At 46.5% G+C, this 20687-nt stretch overlaps 2 protein-coding genes across 2 annotated transcripts; one reads left to right on the plus strand and one right to left on the minus strand.

Annotated features, from left to right (window-relative positions):
* Positions 1-910: 910 nt before the first annotated feature.
* LOC310751282 (hydroxysteroid 11-beta-dehydrogenase 1-like protein A) lies at positions 911-9400 on the plus strand. The gene is made up of 6 exons (XM_083590565.1): positions 911-1161; positions 2661-2791; positions 4164-4275; positions 5686-5874; positions 6973-7116; positions 9023-9400. The coding sequence occupies exons 1-6, from the start codon at positions 1080-1082 to the stop codon at positions 9235-9237; spliced, it is 873 nt and encodes a 290-aa protein (XP_083446691.1). The 5' UTR covers positions 911-1079; the 3' UTR covers positions 9238-9400.
* A 1263-nt stretch (positions 9401-10663) lies between these two features.
* Positions 10664-20687, minus strand: LOC310751293 (uncharacterized protein). Its single transcript, XM_083590576.1, has 7 exons — positions 20532-20687; positions 18765-18987; positions 17179-17302; positions 15805-15962; positions 14820-14893; positions 11863-11964; positions 10664-10875 (listed from the first exon to the last, which is right to left on the minus strand). Exons 2-7 carry the CDS (start codon positions 18984-18986, stop codon positions 10719-10721), a joined length of 837 nt encoding a protein of 278 aa, XP_083446702.1. The 5' UTR covers position 18987; positions 20532-20687; the 3' UTR covers positions 10664-10718.

A 20687-nucleotide genomic window follows, 5' to 3' on the forward strand; every position in this document is an offset into this window, starting at 1 on the left:
GGTACAAATGCAATCTGTTATGTACTGAAGTTCTCACCCTGGGCCAGCAGGGGGATACTGTAGATAGTTTTCACTCAGGTCCACATATGCAAATAAGGGATTGAAAGTGACATTCGGTGATTGGATAGTTACAGAAAGTTGTTACAGTTGTGTTGTAGTGGAGCTCTATATAAGCAGGCTGGCTGAACCCTTCAGTTCAGTTCTGTTCTGGCCTGTGAATAAACAAGAGCTGTTTGAAGAATCGCTGTGTCGTCTGATATGTTCACCCACAACTTAACACAATAATAAAAAGTCCCCAATGAGTTGAGAGTAGTGGGCCAATAGCTCATTAGCACCAACAGACTCGCCTCCACAGCATTTGTGAGGTTTGCTGCTGACAGTAACACCCACCCACATCCAAAAACCTTTCCCTGCTTCACACTGTGCTGGTCTGGAGGCGAGCACTCCTCCTGCGGGAACTTAGTTCCCTCTGCCTCTCTGCCCTGAGCCTCTGCAGCTCAGGAGAGGCTGGAGGGTTACCGAACCCAGAGGCAACCTCAGCTTCCTCTGACGGGGCTGAGAGTGGAGCACCTGCAGGCAATGGGTCCTCCATCACCTCAGGAGCCAGAGCAGACTCAGCTGGTGCCTGCACCTGAGGATCCAACACAGGTGAGGACCCTTCAGGCTCAACCCCCAGCCCCGGCTCAGCTGGTTCTGGAGGCGGGGAATCCTGTGCAGGCTGGGATCCCTCAGGCTCAGCCTCCGAGTCTGAATCCCAGGCCACCACACACACTTTGTGCCACTGTGAACCCACAAATGAGCCTGCAGAGAGGGGAGTGTGACACATGCCATGATATGACGGATTCCAACCACACAGGTTTTTTAAAGCGCTGATCGCTTGAGGAGGCGAAGGATGTTTATTTCACAAGTTCAGACTTTGCAGCCGGTTGCAAAAGGCGCTGGAGCCGAGAGGTGGAGCTGTGTGCCCAAGGCTAGGAGAAATTGCACAATTTGAAGCAGGGAAAGGCAAAGGGTGGATTTCTGAACCTCGCCAAACAAGTCCAGCTAGTCGAGGTTAACGATTGGCTGCCTGGACCACCATGGCGGTGCTCAAGATCGTCGCGCCTGTCCTCATCGCTGTCCTCGTTTACTATGCCTATACCTGGGAAAGTTTCTCCGAAGGTAAGCCAAGGGAGAAGGGTTGCCTCTTCTGAAACGTGGCTTTGATCGTCTCTTGCACATAAATGCCTCTGCCGTTCTCAGGGATGTTTGCACATAGCTAGCGACACCAGACAAGCACGTTTGCTCTGCTCTTGTTGCATACCTTCCAACATTTATCCGATGAAAATAGGGACCACCTGTTCCATAACAACAACAACAACAAAGAAGTTACTATTTATACCTCACACACCCGGCTTCCAACATATATGAAAATATAATAAAACATTGAAAAACTTCCCTACACAGGGCTACCGTCAGATGGCACAGGGGTCGGATCACTACCCTCCAACATTTCTCCAAAGAAAATAGGGAAGTCCTAAGGAAAAGCGGGACATTCAGGGATCAGATCAGAAACCGGGAGAGCTTCTGTAAATATGGGATTGTCCCTGGAAAATAGGGAAGCTTGGAGGGTCTGTTGTTGGCACTTGCTAAAAACTTTTTTTCTTTAGACTACCCTATCCAGATATGTAGAACCTGGCCCATGTTTTACATTAGTGTTTTTATTATTATTATTATTATTATTATTATTATTATTATTATTATTATTAATTAACTATCCCTTCATCCTAAGGTTCCAGAGCGGCTTACAACAAAACACAACTTTAAAAACAGTTTAATTACAATCACTGGGGGGAAAGGTGGATCCTAAAGACACAGGTGCCAGGGGAAAGAGGTGCGTCTTTTGAAAGCTGTATAACGAAAGTGCATCTCTGTGAAGTGGGAGTTCTGCAGCTTAGAGGCCACCACAGAAAAGACCCTCCCTTGGGCTGCCACCACCCCTGAGACTCTGGGGTAATGATCATTTATTCTGACTTAATTTTTGAACGTTTTAAAGAATTGCTTTCATCAACTTTGTTGTTTCGTAATGGTGTCGACGTTCTGTTACAATCCAGCCGTATATTGATCTTGTGAAATGAAATCAATTACTAGGGAGGAGGCAGTAATACTTCTAAATCCCCATTGCTGGAAGCCACCGGACGGGAGAGTGCTGCTGCACTCAGATCCTGCTTGTGGGTTTCCCTTTGGGGCATTTAGTTGGCCACTGCGAGAACAGGATAGTTTGGATAGCTCAGTTGGCTGATAATACCAAGGCTGCAGGTTCAATCCCCGTATGAGGACAGCTGCATATCCCAGCATTGTAGGGGGTTGGACTAGATCAGGCATCTCCAATCTCGGCCCTCCAGATGTTTTGGGACTACAATCCCATCATCCCTGACCACTGGTCCTGTTAGCTAGGGATGATGGGAGTTGTAGTCCCAAAACATCTGGAGGGCTGAGTTGGGGGATGCCTGGACTAGATGATCCTAAGGGTCTTTTCCAGCTCTGTGATTCTGTGACTGCATGGGGGCCCCTTTGGCCAGACTCTCCTTCTATCCTTACGTTTCCGTTCTTACGAACTTCAGTGCAGAACATCTGCATCATGGGTGGCTGGTGTTGACCATCTCCTTCTCTGTCTCCAGAAATGGTGCGAGGGAAACGGGTCCTGGTGACGGGGTCAAGCACAGGGATAGGGGAACAAATGGCTTATGAGTTCGCGTGGATGGGGGCCCATTTGATGCTGACAGCAAGGAATGAGACACGCCTCCAGAAGGTAAACTGTTAATCCCTTGACCCCAATGTAGTTAAACTCAGGTACCTTGATTCCAATAGTCTTAGTTTGGCTACAACCCTTAGCCTCCCCTCCCCTCTCAAAAATACCCCCCTCATCTCTTCCTTCCTCATCTGAACCTCCTTCTGACCAAGCTCCCCTCCCACAAGAATCCGTTGTTCAATAATGGAAACCGGTTTAGTTTAGCCATGCCCTGATGGTGACCATTGGCTTGTGGGAACATGGAGGCTTTTTCCCTGATGGCACCGGCATTATGGAACACCCTCTTTGCTCTAAGGCGTTGGACTAGATGACTCTTGGGGTCTCTTCTAACTCTATAATTCTATGATTTTATGACTCACCATCACTACTGCTATTCTACTGGTTTTTAAAGACACACTTGTTTCCAATGAACATTCCCCTGAACTTGATCTTCCTGATCCAACTGTTTTGATTTTGATTTTTTAAAATTATGGTGTTTTTCAACTGGCTCGCTGTATAATAAATCTTGTGGCTGTTTTTTACTGCTCAGATAGGATTGTTTTATTGTGTGTTGTAGTATTTTACAATGGATTTTATACTTGAAAACCGCTTAGAAGCCATTTTCAAGTTCCCTCTTTATTTTTATTTGTTTTCTATTTCTGCATTTTTTTTATTAAGTTTTTTCTATTTTACAATTTAGAATATTCATTTAAACAACCTTAAAATATCAATGACTTCCCTTCTTCTCTTTCCATGGTTCAGTTTGCATGCCATAGATCCCTGCATATTTCACATAAACTAAGCCATCCAATATTCCATTTTTACATCCATCAAAATTTATTTACACTGTTGAATTTATCTTAAAGCTGCCAACCTTTTCAAGTGTATTGAATAATTCACTTAATAATTCAATAAACATTTCCCAATCTTCTTTAAACGTATACTCTTCTTGTTCTCTTATTCTATAAGTTAAGTCTGCAAGCTGCACATATTCCATCAGTTTATTTTTTTTAATAAGATTTTTATTAAGATTTTTACATTACAAAAAATAAAAACAAACAGAAAAAGAAAAAAAAATCTTTCCATCACATTATTTTTCATTTACTTGTTTCTTGGACCTCCTCATACCTCTCTTTTTTGTATTCCAATTCAATTTATTAGCTCAGCAATTTGTTTCCCTCTTTATTCTACCCAAATCTTTATTCTTAAATTGTTGTGATCTTGAAATTTTACTTTTATAAACCCATTTTTTTCATATTCTTTTAACCCATTACAGCTAGAAACCTCTTAATTTTAATGATATTCCATCAGTTTAAGTTGCCAATCTTCTTTAATTGGGACCTCGCTCGTTTTCCATTTTGGGGCTCGTTTTCCATTTATTTGTTTCCTCCAGGTAGTCCAGAATTGTCTGAAACTGGGAGCCGCCTCTGCTTCGTACGTCGTTTCAGATATGAGTGACTTGGCTTCTGCCCGGAATGTTGTGGAAGAAACCAAGAACGTCTTGGGTAAAGATGGAAGGCCAGTCTCTAGCCAGTCTTGGCTTCCAGGTCCCAAAAGGCTGCCACACAAGCTACCTGAGGCGCAGGCAAAGGGCTCCTTAACCCTTTCTTCTTGAGGGGAACAGCTCCAAAGGCATTTGCCGGCTTCTGCCCTGGGACACCTCAGCTATTGGCCTTGTCTGCCTGCATCTTGGCAAAGATCAGCCCAGAGATCTTTTGATGAAGGATGGTATATCATCATCATCATCATTAAACCTTTTATTGGCATCACATACAAACATCCATAGCAAATCAATACAGAATTACCACCTTCCCAGTGACACAAAACGTTTGCCAAATGAAAGAGGCAAAGCAGTCTAGTATTACAGCTCTAGGTCTCCAGGGAAATCAGACGTCTGCAATGTGTTTCGACGACAAAAAACCAGATAAAGATATTTAGCCACTAACCTGGTGAGCTCCTGATTATTCCCCAATAATAGAAAATGTATGACCTCTAACTCTGGTTTCCATTTGGGGATGCAGAGTTGATCTAGGAACTGCTGGTGGAGATCAACATATAGTTTACATTTAAGAACCATATGTGTAAGAGTTTCCACTTGATGGTCTTCACATGGGCAAATTCTTTCTCCTTCTACCATTCCTGAGAACCTTCCCCATAGGAGGTTTGAAGGATTTGAATTAAACCTGGCCAGGGAGGGAGGGAGGGAGGGAGGAGAAGGAAGAAAGGAAGGATGGAAGGGGGTTGAACAGCTTTTCCCAACCTGATTGGCCTTCCAGATAATTTGGACAGCAACTCCCATCAGCCCCAGTCATTTGAGATTAATCGATTTTGACTTGTTTCCAATTTCTCATTGATTGGGTGTATCTTCCAGCTCTGTGATTCTGTGAAAGCTGGTGTCACCGGATTACGTTCATCAGTTTTGTTGACTTGGTTAACCTAAATAGTTTGAAGTGGGTTTTCAATACATGGGCAATTCGTAGTTACCATTTTGACTGTCATTCTGTTACTATCTTCTTTACTGGTTCATGCAGATCATGGTCTTGAATAATGCCCTTTATTGGGTAGGGAGAAAAAAGTTTGGCAACCACTGTCTTAATGCAAGCCTAACCAAATTTCTCCTGCGTTCCTGCCAGGAGTGGACGGGAGTCGGTATCCAAAACATTGGGAGGGCATCAGGCTTGCGAAGGCTGGTATCAGAGAATCGTAAGGTTGGGAGGGACCCCAAGGGTCATCTAGTCCAACCCCCACAACAAAGGAACCACAGCTAAATCATGAAAGGACTGAGCTCGGCACAGGCTGGTTTTCAGGGGTAGCCTATATGTTGATATGAGAAGAGGCTGAGCTCCGTCCATCTCCTGAGATGGCTGTTGCTCTCCCTCTTCCACTCAGGGTCTCTGTGCTCTTTTCCCTTGCAGGGGGGCTTGATCTGCTGGTTCTGAATCATGTCGGTGGAAAAATCGGTTTTGGCCCGTACCAAGGAGACATGGAATCTGTGATCAGCTCCATGACGGTCAACTTCTTCAGCTACGTCCAGGTCACCGTGTCAGCCCTGAGCATGTTGCAAGAGTCCCGTGGCAACATCATCGTGGTATCGTCCATAAGTGGTAGGGGCAGGCGACTGGAGACACCACCCCCCAGCCGAAGTGATCTTGGGAGGTCCAAACTTTCCGAGCACAATTCAAAGTGTTGGTGCTGACCTTTAAAGTCCTAAACGGCCTTGGCCCAGTATACCTGAAGGAGTGACTCCACCCCCATCATTCAGCCTGGACACTGAGGTCCAGCTCCGAGGGCCTTCTGGCGGTTCCCTCACTGCGAGAAGTGAGGTTACAGGGAACCAGGCAGAGGGCCTTCTCGGTGGTGGCATCCGCCCTGTGGAACGCCCTCCCATCAGATGTCAAGGAAATAAACAACTATCTGACTTTTAGATGACATCTGAAGGCAGCCCTGTTTAGGGAAGCTTTTAATGTTTGATATATTTATCGTGTTTTAAAAATTCTGTTGGGAGCCGCCTGGAGTGGCTGGGGAAACCCAGCCAGATGCACGGGGTATAACTGTATTATTATTATTATTATTATTATTATTATTATTATTATTATGTACTGAAGTTCTCACCCTGGGCCAGCAGGGGGATACTGTAGATAGTTATGCAAATGAAGGATCGAAAGTGACGTTCAGTGATTGGATAGTTTTAGAAAGTTGCTACAGTTACGTTGTTCTGGAGCTCTATATAAGCAGGCTGACTGAGCTCTTCAGTTCTGTTCTGTTCTTGCCTCTGAATAAGGAAGAGCTGTTTAAAGAATCGCTGTGTCATCTGATATGTTCATCCACAACTTAACAACTACGACTACTAGATGGGCTGCTGGCCTGATTCAGCAGGGCTCTTCTTAGGTCCTTCTAGGGCTCCTGCATCTAAATTTCCCAATCCTTTGTTAGTTAATTTATTGGAGAGCACTCGCACCCCTTTCTTCAGCTGAAAAAAACATGTGGGGGAGAAAATCCTTTCTGTCACCGCTTTCTCCATGTCAGTTGTACAAACTTCTATCATGTCACCCCCTTACTCGCCTCTCCTCTAAACTAAAAAGTCCCAAACGCTGCAACATTCCCTCAGAGGGGCAGTCGCTCCATCTCCTTAACCCCTTTGGTTTCTGGAGAAATAGATTCTGCAACCTTCCAAGTAGGAATATGTTCCTGTTTTCTCTCAGGCCGCCTTCCAGCCCCTTTCTCCGTTCCATATGCTGCCAGCAAAGCTGCGCTGGAAGGATTCTACAGCTCCTTGCGGACAGAGCTGCGCCTTCGGGAAATCAACATGCCCATCACGGTTGCCGTGTTGGGGTACATTGACACAGGTAAGCAGCCCCAGGTAGGACAGCCGCTAAGTAGGGCTGGGTGATAATCCAGTGTTCAACCTCGTGATATATCACCAGTGTTGTAAGAATTCTAAGGTCTCAAATGTAATATAAATGTTCATAAATGTTCAAGGCAAACACATACATACGTATATAAGCCACGTGTCTGAAATAGTACAGGAGAGCAATCCTGAAGCCAGTTTGACACTCCCAATGACCAAATATTCCTCTGTAGTAAGGGAGGAAAATGGGGAAAGCCTTTGTGGGATGTAAAACGCAGGAGCAGTCAATGACAACATTCCTAGAGTGTACATGTTAGAACATGGGGAGGGATGTCTGTCCATCAAGCAGGTAAACTTTCTGGGGACGGACTTCCTCCGCATGTGACCAGAGGTGGGTGTGGCCTCACCTGTGCGGGTAAATGATAAAAGCACAGGGCAGGCAGCCATCTCTCTCTTTCTGCCATCTTCCTTTGAGGAAGCAACATGTAAGATTGCCCTCTTGGCTCTCAGCCAAGAGAGGAAGAAAGGACTATCTTCCTATAAGATAGATTCTAAATGTATTTTACCTTTTTAAGCCTGTCTGCCTTCTGGGATCATATTGTGAACAGAAGGTGAGTAAACTCTTTTATACTTTTATAAAGACTGTGTCGTGTCTTGTATTTTAAGAGGGAACAAAAGGGGAAATTACCAGAGCAATTATTATAGAGGTTCTAGCGAACCTGTGCAGACGTTACCGTTGCGAACTTAAAAAGGGGAATGTTATAAACTCTGCTGATATTTTGGGAACTAGTTAGCACAAGTTGGATTAGGATATAATCTCACAATATATCCTCTCCTGCACCCCTGAACATTCCCACAGCCTTCCCATTGTCTTTTTGCTTGCAAATCCTGTCTTAAGGGTGTATTTGTGTATGAATAGGGTTAGTTTGTGACCTGGATTCAGGAACTAAAGCATCAACCATCACAAAAGAATGGCCAGACTGCCCAGGTAATACAATCAGTGACCATTCTCAGGTCTCCTGGCAGACAGGATTTCTGCTGTAGACTGCCTACTTCTGTGATGGATGGATGCTGTTTTAGGGGGATGGTCTTGGGCAACAGGGTGGCCAATTTCAAAAGTCTATACAGTGGTACCTCTAGATGTGAACGGGATCCGTTCCGGAGCCCCGTTCGCATCTAGAAGCAAACGTAACCAGTGACGGCACATCTGTGCGCGCACGCATCACTTTTTGCCGCTTCTGCGCATGCACGTGACGTCATTTTGAGCGTCTGCGCATGCACAAGTGGCGAAACCTGTAAGTAACGTGCTTTGTTACGTCCGGGTTGCCACGGAGCGCAACTCGAACGCACTCATCCCGAAGCACATTCAACCCGAGGTATGACTGTATAAGGGTTTGCGCACCATTGTTCAGGGTTCTCCTCCCTCCTGCGTGTGGTGAGTGGGGACTCTGTTGCAACAGTTCCTTGAATAAAGATCAGGCTTACTAGCCGCTTTGCTTCTTAATATTCTCTGGTTGGCCTCTGTTATTTTCTCCTACCGATAGGGAACCCACTTAAGGACTCTGTACGGGCTCTTGGATACCCCATAAAAGAAAAGGAGCAGTTTTTTCTTATCACACCAGCTAAACATCGTGATATACAGGCAGGGAACATTCCCAGCCCTACCTTAAGATGCTGCTGGGGAGTTTAGACCTTCTCCATGCAAGGGAGATTTTCTGCCACCAAATCATAACTTTTCCCCTAAAACTAAATCAAGGTTGTAGTCCTCTCTTTTTTTGGGGGGGGGGGACCATAAGGACTAGAATCAGCAGCAGCAAGGTAGACAGACCAGCAGCAGCTTCCAAGGTCCTGGGGTGCCTGGTGCCCTTTCCACACTGACTTGCCTTCTGTGTTCTTTTCCGCAGACACAGCTGTGAGGTCGGTAGAAGGCAAGATGTCCCTGAAAGCAAGTTCGAAAGAGCTCTGCGCCCAGGCAATCGTGAGGGGTGGCGTCATGAGGGTGAGGGAAGTTTTCTTTCCTTACTGGCTTACGAAACCTGTGCTGCTCCTCAGAGATTGGCTGCCAGGAGTCGTGGACCAGATCATTGGCAACAGCTACGTTCTGGAGAAAATCCTCTGAGAATTATTTGTGGGATGAACAGAAAAGCTACGAGTTCCGGTGCTGCAAATTATGGGGGGCTGCTTCCCGGTGCATTTCTCAATCTCTCTCTCTTGAATATTCAACAGTGTTTTAAGTGCAAATCTCTCCTAATAAACACATTTTTGTGTGCAGTTCTAACTCACACACACATTTCCCTGAATATATGCATCAATTTTTATGGTGTTCTTATTTTTTTGTATAACCAAACAACATATGGTTTCAGGGAAGCTTACCTGGAGATGCCAGGGACTGAACTTATGGTAACTTCGGCACGCAAAGCTCTACCACTGAGCTGCGCCCCTCCCCTAAAAATGAAGTAAGATCCTAGTCCTCATTGTTCTAAACAAATAGCAGATTTAAATAGGAATCTGCCTTACACGAAGTCAGGTCCATCAGCCCTATCTGGAAATTCAGCCCCAAGAGCTCCTGCATGCAGAGGAGATGGTCTGCCACTGAGCTGCACCCTTCCCCTGAAAACGAAGTAAGTTTCTAGTCCTCATGGCTCTCATTTAGAGCAGATTTCAAAAGGCACCTGCCTTATTCTGAGCTGCAGCCCTTCCCCTATCCTTTGTTGTTGTTTTTTTGTTTAGTCGTTTAGTCATGTCCGACTCTTCGTGACCCTATGGACCAGAGCACGCCAGGCACTCCTGTCTTCCACTGCCTCCCGCAGTTTGGTCAAACTCATGCTGGTAGCTTCGCGAACACTGTCCAACCATCTCGTCCTCTGTCGTCCCCTTCTCCTTGTGCCCTCTATCTTTCCCAACATCAGGGTCTTTTCCAGGGAGTCTTCTCTTCTCATGAGGTGGCCAAAATATTGGAGCCTCAGCTTCATGATCTGTCCTTCCAGTGAGCACTCAGGGCTGATTTCTTTAAGAATGGATGCGTTTAATCTTCTTGCAGTCCATAGGACTCTCAAGAGTCTCCTCCAGCACCATAATTCAAAAGCATTGATTCTTCGGCGATCAACCTTCTTTATGGTCCAGCTCTCACTTCCATACATCACTACTGGGAAAACCATGGCTTTAACTATACGGACCTTTGTTGGCAAAGTGATGTCTCTGCTTTTTAAGATGCTGTCTAGGTTTGCCATCGCCTTTCTCCCAAGGAGCAGGCGGCTTTTAATTTCGTGCCTGCTGTCACCATCTGCAGTGATCTCCCCTATCCTAGTGTTTCCCAAACAGAGGTCTCCAGCTGTTTTTTCAGACTACAAACCCCATCACCCCCAACCGCTGATCCTGCTAGCTAGGGATGATGGGAATTGTAGTACCGCCATATCCTTTTGAAAAAGAGCATTTGGAGGCATACCCTCCTGCTAAGGCATGAACATTTCTCCCCTCTCCCGGCCACCGGTAGCCATTTCCTCTCTGCCAGATCCGCAGCAGAGGCCACACCCCGGGAAGCAGCGTGCACCGGAGGTTTCTTTTTAATTCACACAGCATCTCCCCATACACAAAAGTTGGTTAGGCCCCCGTCGGTTGAGAATCAGGACCCGGGTTTTCACTGTCCTCCTTCTCCTCATCTTTGCTGCCTCTGAACTTGGCCAGCACAGGCGTGTTGAAAGCGGACGTGGGGCTGGATGAGCTCTGGGAAGATGTGGCGGCGTTGCTGGCAGCGGCCCTGGAAGGAGAAAAAACATGGTAAGTGGTGAGGCTGGTCCGTCTGCGCCCACCCACCCCCGGCAGGTTGATGCTGCAAAGAAAGCTAAACAGCATAAAGGACATAAGGAGAAACTCGCATCAGGCCAGTGGCCTGTCTAGTCCTGGCTCCCTCTCTCACAGGGACCAAATGCCCCCAGGAATTCAAGAATCAGGATAGACTGTCCCTAGACCTGGAGGTTCCAGGAGAGCATAAGGAGAACCCAGCTGCTGCGGCAGGGCAGTGGCCCATTTGGTCCAGCATCCTGTTCCCACAGTGGCCAACCAGGGGAGCCCACCAGCAGGACCCGAGTGCAAACTTGATGTTTGAAGATTGTCCAGAAAGTGGCCACAATTATTTTTTTTAATGTCATTTGTACATTGCAAAAATAGCATAATAGATTTGCCATGATATCTACAACATATGATTCATTATTAGTGGTCAGTGTACAAGTCCTTGGTTTAAATAAACCAAGTGGAGTGGATTAAATAAAAATAGCAAGTGGAAACAGGACAGAACTGCTCTGTTTTGTTTAAAGCTTCCTATCTTTTTTAAAATTACTTTTTGGTGAAGTGGCCGCAATCTTGAACTGTGCTGTTAAACTGGGGTGTTCCTTTCCAGGCGATAAAACCAAATGTAGCATGCAAGAGATTGAAGAGGACAAAATTCTCTCTCTTGCATAGATTGACCATGGGAGAGGGGCTTTTTAGCTGTAATTCCTACATAGCAGGGGGCTGGACTGGATGAACTTAGGGTGCCTTCCAACTCTCCAGTTCTATGATTCTACGAACTTCTGGAGAGCCACACATTCAGGCCTCGTGAGGAACCAGGCAAGTTTGCCTCCAGGAAACCACTGGCCCATTTTCCAGCCCCTTCCCTGGAATAAAATGCCCCCCTCTTCCGTGCATGTGTGTATTTTCCCCGTGAGAACAAAAGGTGTCACGCCAGGTCTCAGAAGGATTTCTGCACCTCGGGAAACTGGTGTATTTCAGCCTGCTGACAGAGGTGCTCCCCAGGAATGAAGGGCGGAAACCGCCGGGGTTCAGCATCACAGGGCGCAAGTCCACCATGCTGTCGGAGGAGAGACAAAATGGGGATTAGACTCAGGATGACATTGGGAAGGGAAAAGATTGTGAAAAGGATGCTGAAATCATGGGAGGTGAGGTCTCCTTGCTCTGGACTCCTCCCTGATGTAAGTCAAGGGAAGTAATAGTACTCCTTGTGGCGTTTGCCCTCCTAGGTGGGTCATAAGGAAAGGGTTAAATGAGTGTGAAGTGATTGGCCAGTGGGAACCCAAGGGGAGGAGTTAGAGTTAGAGTTGGTGTTGTGTGGAAGTCAGTTGGGAGTTGGAGAAGCAAGAGGGAGGATAAGTCTGTGGGTTGGTCAAGTTTTGTTGTGTGTGTGTGAGAGAGAAACTGTTAGGAGGAGTCAGATAGACAGTTGGGATAATTACCGTATTTTTTGCTCTATAAGTCTCACTTTTTCCCTCCTAAAAAGTAAGGGGAAATGTGTGTGCGTCTTATGGAGCGAATGCAGGCTGTGCAGCTATCACACCAAGAGGGATTGCTGCTTTCACTGCGCAGCAATACCTCTTGCTGTTCTGACTTCTGAGATTCAGAATATTTTTTTTCTTGTTTTCCTCCTCCAAAAACTAGGTGCGTCTTGTGGTCTGGTGCGTCTTATAGAGCGAAAAATACGGTAGTTAGAAGTTATTAGAAAGGTATAGGCCGGTATAGAAACTAAGGATAAGAAATTGACAAGAAAAATTATCTGAAACCATAAACTTGTTCATGCTTATAAAATAAACTTGATTATTTGTTTTTAATGTTAGCAACTGTCTGGACTCAGTGGGTACCCAAGAGAAACGGGTTGGTGGCAGCGGGGAAGTGATCATAGTGGTGGCACAGGGATCAATAGACCGTCAAACATCTGGGGATCCTGTGTGATCGCCACACTGCTCTATTCTGCTTTGGTCAGACCACACCTGGAATATTGTTTCCAGTTCTGGGCACCGCAATTTAAGAAGGATGTTGACAGGCCTCATGAGGAACAGTTGAGGGAGTTGAATACAGTGTTTGAGACTCCCATTGCTCTAGGCGTGTTTTGCGACAAGGAATTTCATTAGCCCGAGCAGCTTCCAAGGTCTGAGCGCAGTGCCGCGCCTATTAATCCAGATTAAAACTGCAACATGGAAGGAAAGAAGGACCTTTTTCTACCTCCCCACTTCCAGCTACTCTCTGAAGACTGGAGAAGAGACCCTCTTAAGAATATTAGGGGGGGTGGGCAGGGGAAGGACTAGACCGTGTGAAATATGAACATAATATTTTAGCTGCGGTTCATTCATTTTCAGCTTTGTATTCTTGCTATAAAAAAGGCACGTCTAGACGTTTTGCTGTTGCGCCCATAACCTCGGGTTTAAGGTGCCCTTTAGCTCCTGGCTTTCGTATCTCAGTTTCTAACACTGGTTGAGCAAGTTTAGCCTAGACAAAAGAAGACTGAGAGGAGATATGATAGGCCAGGGATCAGCAAACTTTTTCAGCAAGGGGCTGGTCCACTGTCCCTCAGACCTTGTGGGGGGCCGGACTATATTTGGGGGGGGGGAATTGAACAAATTCCTATGCCCCACAAATAACCCAGAGATGCATTTTAAATACAGTGGTAGCTCTGGTTACGAACTTAGTTCGTTCCAGAGGTCCGTTCTTAACCTGACACTGTTCTTAACCTGAGGTACCACTTTAGCTAATGGGGCCTCCCGCTGCCGCCGTGCTGCCAGCGCGCAATTTCTGTCCTCATCCTGAGGTAAAGTTCTTAACCAGAGGTACTACTTCCAGGATAGCGGAGTCTGTAACCGGAAGTGTTTGTAACCTGAGGTGTTTGTAACCCGAGTTACCACTGTAAAAGGACACATTCTACTCATGTAAAAACATGCTGATTCCCGGACCTTCCGCGGGCCGGATTTAGAAGGTGATTGGGCCGGATCCGGCCCCTGGGCCTTAGTTTGCCTACCCATGTGATAGGCCATCTTCAAATATCTGTCCCATGGAAGATGGAGCAAGTTTGTTTTCTTCTGCACTGGAGGGCTAGCCCCCGAACCAATGGATTCAAATGGCCAGAAAGGAGATTGCAAGAAAACATTAGGAAGAACTTTCTGATGGTAAGAGCCGCTTGGCAATGGGCCAGACTCCCTCGGAAGATGGTGGGCCCTCCTGTGTTGGAGGCTTTAAAACAGAGGCAGAATGGCCACCTCTTGAGGATTTGTCAGCTGTGATTCCTGTGTTGCAGGAGGTCAGACGACTCTCAAGGTACCATCCATCTCTACTATGATTCTATGAATCAACACCACAAGCTAAAAAACTAAAGCAGCATAAATATGCCACTCTTGTACCTGGGACATGTTGCAGACCACACCCCAGTACACCCCCCCCACAAAAAATGTTTAGGGGTGCTCTCCTTTTGACTCAAGAAAATCACCATTTTATAGTTCAAATCAGGGAAAATAAATACAGTAAATGGACAAAAGTACAGTGGACGCTCGGGTTGCGAACGTGATCCGTGCGGGATGCACGTTCGCAACCCACAGCATTCACAACCTGTGTCTGTGCACATGCAGGTTGTGATTTGGCACTTCTGCGCATGCGCAAAGTGCGATTTAGTGCTTCTGCGCATGCATGACTGCTGAAACACGAAAGTAACCCATTCTGGTACTTCTGGGTTTCGGTGGTCTGCAACCCGAAAAAACGCAACCTCAAGTGGCTGTAACCTGAGGTATGACTGTACAAAGATTCACAAAATGTTTATGAGTATGCATCCCCCGGCGTCCCCCCAGAAAAAAGCACTTCCACACCACAATACGAAACCAGTCCAGAGTGGGGGGGGGGCAACCAGTGTGTATCCACCCTCTCCCCTCGCCTTCAAGCCCCTTGCACCTCTTTTGATTGACGGATGACATGCCGGCCCAGAGTTGCTTCAAGTCCACGTTGGATCCCATCGATCTCTCCATCTGTAGGGGGAATGAAAAGTGAAATTAAAAAGCTTATTAAGAGCTGCAAGAAACTGTCCTCCTAAGAAATTTGACTGCTGCTGGCACCTCCCACCAGCAGCATTTTGGGGATGGATATTTCTGGAAAAAGATGCTGTGATCATGAGAGGTGAGGTCCCCTTGCTCATTCAGCCTGATGTGGAATGGCTGAAACACTTGGGCGTGTTTATTTTTTGTATTGACTGCATTTATATTCCACTTTTCCTCTAAGGAACTCAGTGTGTCTCATGTGAATCTCTTCCTTCTCATTTCACCCTCAAAACAACCCTGTGAGGTAGTCGCCAGACGGTGACTGGTCCAAAATCACCCAGGGAGAGCTTCATAGCTGTGTGGGCGTTGGAACCCTGGTCTCCCAGGTCCTAAAGGTAAAGGTAAAGGGACCCCTGACCATTAGGTCCAGTCGTGACCGACTCTGGGGTTGCAGCACTCATCTCGCTTTATTGGCCGAGGGAGCTGGCATACAGCTTCCGGGTCATGTGGCCAGCATGACTAAGCCGCTTCTGGCGAACCAGAGCAGCGCACAGAAACGCCGTTTACCTTCCCGCCAGAGCGGTAGCTATTTATCTACTTGCACTTTGACGTGCTTTCGAACTGCTAGGTTGGCAGGAGCTAGGACCGAGCAACGGGAGCTCACCCCGTCGCGGGGATTTGAACCGCCGACCTTATGATCGGCAAGTCCTAGGTTCTGTGGTTTAACCTACAGCGCCTCCCAGGTCCTAGTTCTCCTTTAATGCCCCCACAACAACCCTGCGAGGTAGGATAGGCTGAGAGAAACCAGCTGGAGCTCCCAGGCTCAAGGGCAGCCCCACAGACAGCACATTGCAGCAGTCCAGCCTTCGAGATTACCAAGGTCTTGAGACAGAAGAACAAACCTGCTTTGGGAAGGAACCAAAGACCTTCGGCATGGGGGGAACACTCGAGTCCAGAAGCTTGGTCTGGCTGGGGCTGAATCCCCCCAATGGAATAGTCCTCCTGGGCCTCATCTCTGATGGCCTCATTGTCGACGACCTCCAGGAAGCACTCTTGGCAGCTGCAACGGAGCAAAGCTCATTTTATTTTATTTTATTTATCTATTTTAATAGGTTTTTTAAATTAAATTTTCTAAATTACATTTCAAAATATTCATTTAAACAATCTTAAATCAGTGACTTCCCTTCTTCTCTTTCAGTGGTTCATTTTGCATGCCATGCAACCCTGCATATTTTGCATGAACTAAACCATTCAATAATCCACTGTTACATCTATCAAAACTTATCTGCACTGTTGAATTTATCTTGATGCTACCAGTGTTTTTAAATGAACACAGTTTTTACTCATATATTCCACAAACCATTTCCAGTCTTCTTTAAACATGCGTTCTTCTTATTCTATACAGTGGTACCTCGGGTTAAGTACTTAATTCGTTCCGGAGGTCCGTTCTTAACCTGAAACTGTTCTTAACCTTAAGCACCACTTTAACTAATGGGACCTCCTGCTGCTGCCGCGCCGCCAGAGCACAATTTCTGTTCTCATCCTGAAGCAAAGTTCTTAACCTGAAGCACTATTTCTGGGTTAGCGGAGTCTGTAACCTGAAGCGTATGTAACCTGAGGTACCACTGTATGTTAAATCTGCAAGCTGCACGTATTCCATCAGTTTAAGTTGCCATTCTTCTTTGGTTGGGACCTCGCTCGTTTTCCATTTTGGGGCTAACAAGACACGGGCTGCAGTAGTGGCATACAGAAATAGTCTTTTTTTACACCTGGGAATTTCCCTCTGAATTACCCCCCTCTGAAAAGGACTCTGTTGTTGTGTTTTTGGAAAGTTCATTATATATATTTTGAACATTTTTTTCAGTTTATTATATATCATTTCCCAATATTTTTTTACCCTTTTACAAATCAACCACATATGATAAAACATATGCTCAACCTCGTTACATCTCCAGCACTTATCTGATTCGGACGTATACATTTTAGCAAGTCTACTCAGAGTTAAATAACATCTGTAAATCATTTTCAGGTAATTCTCCTTCAGAGAATAACATGCTGTGAAGCAAGGCTCGTTTTAAACCACAAAAACGGTTTGAACGGACAAGTCCAGAAGGTGGCGAACTCTCCTTCCTTGGAGGTTGGATGGCCCTGTGAGAGGGATTGATGGAACCGATTGGGTGGGTGGGATGAACAGGGGGAGCACAGGGAGAAATTGGCTGGAGGGGCAAAACCCAGGAAGAGCCTAGGGAGAGAACGAGGAAAACAGCTATACTTACCACGAGCATAGTCATTGACCTTCTCCATCTCGCGTTTCAGTTGCTCCACCTTTTCCTCCATTTCCATTTCCCCCAGCGAGTTGCTGTTGTTCACGTCTCCCTGAAGCATGGAAAAGAACTTGGCCTGGAAAAGCAGAGCGAAGAATGGGAAAGCTTGGAAGGTGCGCAGGTTTTGTGAGCCTGGAAACAGCTGCCTGCCTGAGGCGGTGAGACCCAGTAACACAGCGGACTGCGCTCCTTGAGATGGGAAGGTGATGTTAGTTCCATTCTGAAACGTGTTGAAAAGGGAAACTCCCTGCAGTAAGAAAATTAGCGCATCAGGGAGGGGGTTCTGGCCAAGCCTCTCCCTGGTGTGCTAGATTTCTATTGACAGGGAAATAGTTTCATATATTCATTTCATTTACATGTTGTTGTTATTGGATGTACATCCCACCTGCTTTCCTCCAAGGAACTCAAGGAAGGCTCTGCCTCTCCTCACTGAATTCCCACAACAACCCTGCGAGGTGGGTTAGGCCGAGAGGCAGTTTGACTGGCTCAACGTCACACTCAGCAGGATTACTGTAAATTCAACAGTGTAATTTAGATTATAATAGAGAGGGGGAAACCAAATGGAGGAAATAGAACAAGCAGTTCATAAGCAACCATGTAAGGAGAAGAAGGGAAGTCGTTGGATGTACAGTGGTACCTCGGGTTAAGAACTTAATTCATTCCGGAGGTCCGTTCTTAACCTGAAACTGTTCTTAACCTGAGACACCGCTTTAGCTAATGAGGCCTTCCGCTGCCGCTACGCCGCCGCTGCACAATTTCTGTTCTCATCCTGAAGCAAAGTTCTTAACCTGAGGTACTATTTCTGGGTTAGTGGAGTCTGTAACCTGAAGCGTATGAAACCTGAAGCGTATGTAACCCAAAGTACCACTGTACATTTAATTGCGGAAAAATGTATACCTGAAAATTAAAATAATAATAGAGTGGTACCACGGGTTAAGCACTTAATTCGTTCCGGAGGTCCGTTCTTAACCTGAAACTGTTCTTAACCTGAAGCACCACTTTAGCTAACGGGGCCTCCCACTGCTGCCGAGCCACCGGAGCACGATTTCTGTTCTCACCCTGAAGCAAAGTTCTTAACCTGAGGTACTATTTCTGGGTTAGTGGAGTCTGTAACCTGAAGCGTATGTAACCTGAAGCGTATGTAACCTGAGGTACCACTGTAATAAATAAATATTATACTGATGGGTGGGGGAATGAAACTTTTACAGGTGGAAACCGTATTGAACATGTGATTGTGTATAACAGCTCCAATACGATCATGAGCACAGATCACCATGAACGCACAATAAAAGGGGCACCTTGCAAAATTAGGGTAGATGTTTTACCCCGAGGCATGAGGGTAGGTTTACTAGCCTAAGACTGCCAACTTTGCTCCTTTGCATGCACAGCAGCAGCTTCTGAAGATGCAAACAGGTATGTTTGTCTCCATAAAAACCTTCCCTTGCAGATCCCTGCAGTTGCTCTCTGTCCCCTGCCCTGGCCAGCTCATGTGATAACTCCCTTCCGGGGTCCCCTAGAGAATCCCTTCTCCCACTCACCTTCAGATATTGGGCCAAGCTGGCTCCCTCATTCTCAGCTTGCTTCCTCTTCCTCACCACCCGCTCGCAGATTCCCGGGTTCTGTTCCATCTGGGCGAAAAGGTCCTGCAGGGATTTCTGGGTGTAGCTCACAGCCTGGTTGTCAAAGTCCTGGGGGGAGATCCGCTCGCAGAAGGAGATGAGGAGCGGGCACTCGTTGTCAAACTCGTCCAGGATCTCCATCCTGCACTTGGCCAAAAAAGGAGGAGGAGGAAGAGGAGGCAGAACGTCAAAAGTTCAGGCAGAGCAATCCGTACGAAGAGGAGAAACCGAAACCTGTTGCATCATAGCGTTGCAAGGGACCGTGAGAGTCATCTAGTCCAACCCCCTTCAATGCCCAGTGTGGGGCTTGAACCCATAACCTGAGCCTCATGCTCTACCCACTGAGCTGTGATCCCATGTAGCGCAAAGCTCTGATTATTGGCTGGTGGCTGTCTGAGTGTTTCGCTGGGGTGAGGATCGATGGGGCGATGTAACAGGTGCAAAGGAAGTATGATTGCTGAATGAAAACCAGTATGAACTTCAAGCAATGCAAACTGGCTCGATTTTCTGGTTGTAAGTCGCTCTGAGTTGCCTTGGGAAAGATAATGCGACTAACAAATCCCCCTCCATACTCTCTTTTAAAGCCATCCAAGCTTTTGGCCACCGCTGCTCCTGCAGCAGTAAGTTCCATAGTTCAACTGCAGACTGTCCTGAATCTTGCAACATTCAGCTTCATCCGATATCCATCAAGTTCTAGCATGATTAGAAAAGCTTTTTTTTCTATCTCCTTCCTCAACACCATGCATAATTCAATACACTTCTATATCCTGTCACATCTTTATTGCTTTTTCTCTAAATCCCAACCCCCCCCCCAAATAAATAAATTAGCACCCCACCCTCTGGCCAGGCCAGCCTCATTGAGATGAATCACCTCCTCAGGTCTATTGTCACTCTGCCAAAATCCCTCAGGACCACCAGTCTGCGTTTAAAAGGGCCCAAGACCTTTTGCAATCTGGCCAGGGCAAATTGAATTTATAACTAGCAGCTTCCAGATGTTTTGCACTACAACTCCCATCAGCCCCAGCCCACGTGGTGTTATAATGGTGGGGGCTGATGGGAGTTGTAGTCCAACCAAGTCCGGGGAGCAGCTTCTGAACTTCTGACATCCCAGGGTTGCCCACTGAAGCAACGAAGGTGGTGGGGAAGTACCTGTCAGCCCACTGACAGCGCCCCCCCCCAAAAAAACCCAGTAACCCAAATCTATTCCTCTCACGGAGCAAAGGTTTCCCAAATTGCAGAATCGTAGAGTTGGAAGAGATCCAGAGAGTCATCTAGCTCAACCCGTTGCAGGATAAAATAAAAATGTCCAGATAAGGCCACAGAAGCCATTATCTAGAATCAAGACGCTCCAGGTACAAAATATTCTATAGCGAAACCCTGCTGAGCATTGTAAAAACTGTATTTAATTTTAAATTGCTGCAACGCACCCTGGGACCTGATGCTGAAGGGAGAGCAACAAATTTTAATGAGGATGGTGAAATAATAATAATAATAATAATAATAATAATAATAATAATAATAATAATAATAAATAAATAAATAATAATAATAATGTTCTGAGTGGCCTCCTTGAAACTCAGAGCAGCTCCGAGGAGGCGTGCTTAAACCCTGGCAAGTGGGCGGGCCCCTGTGCAACCCTAGGGGCGTGGCTTATCGTTCTTTTCCCAGGAGAGGGGCGTGGCTTACTTTTTCCCCACGTGCGCTGCCTTGGTTGGTGCCTGGTGGGCGGCTGATGGGTGGGCGGCGCTGCCGGGCTTGCATCTGCCCGCCCCCGTCCTGCCCTCTCCGCCTCCTCCAGCAACAGCTGCTGCTCCTGCCCCGTCGGGACGCCCCACATTGTGA

This window comes from Podarcis filfolensis, assembly GCF_964270895.1.
Source record: "Podarcis filfolensis genome assembly, chromosome: 16".
Classification (NCBI taxonomy): domain Eukaryota; kingdom Metazoa; phylum Chordata; class Lepidosauria; order Squamata; family Lacertidae; genus Podarcis; species Podarcis filfolensis.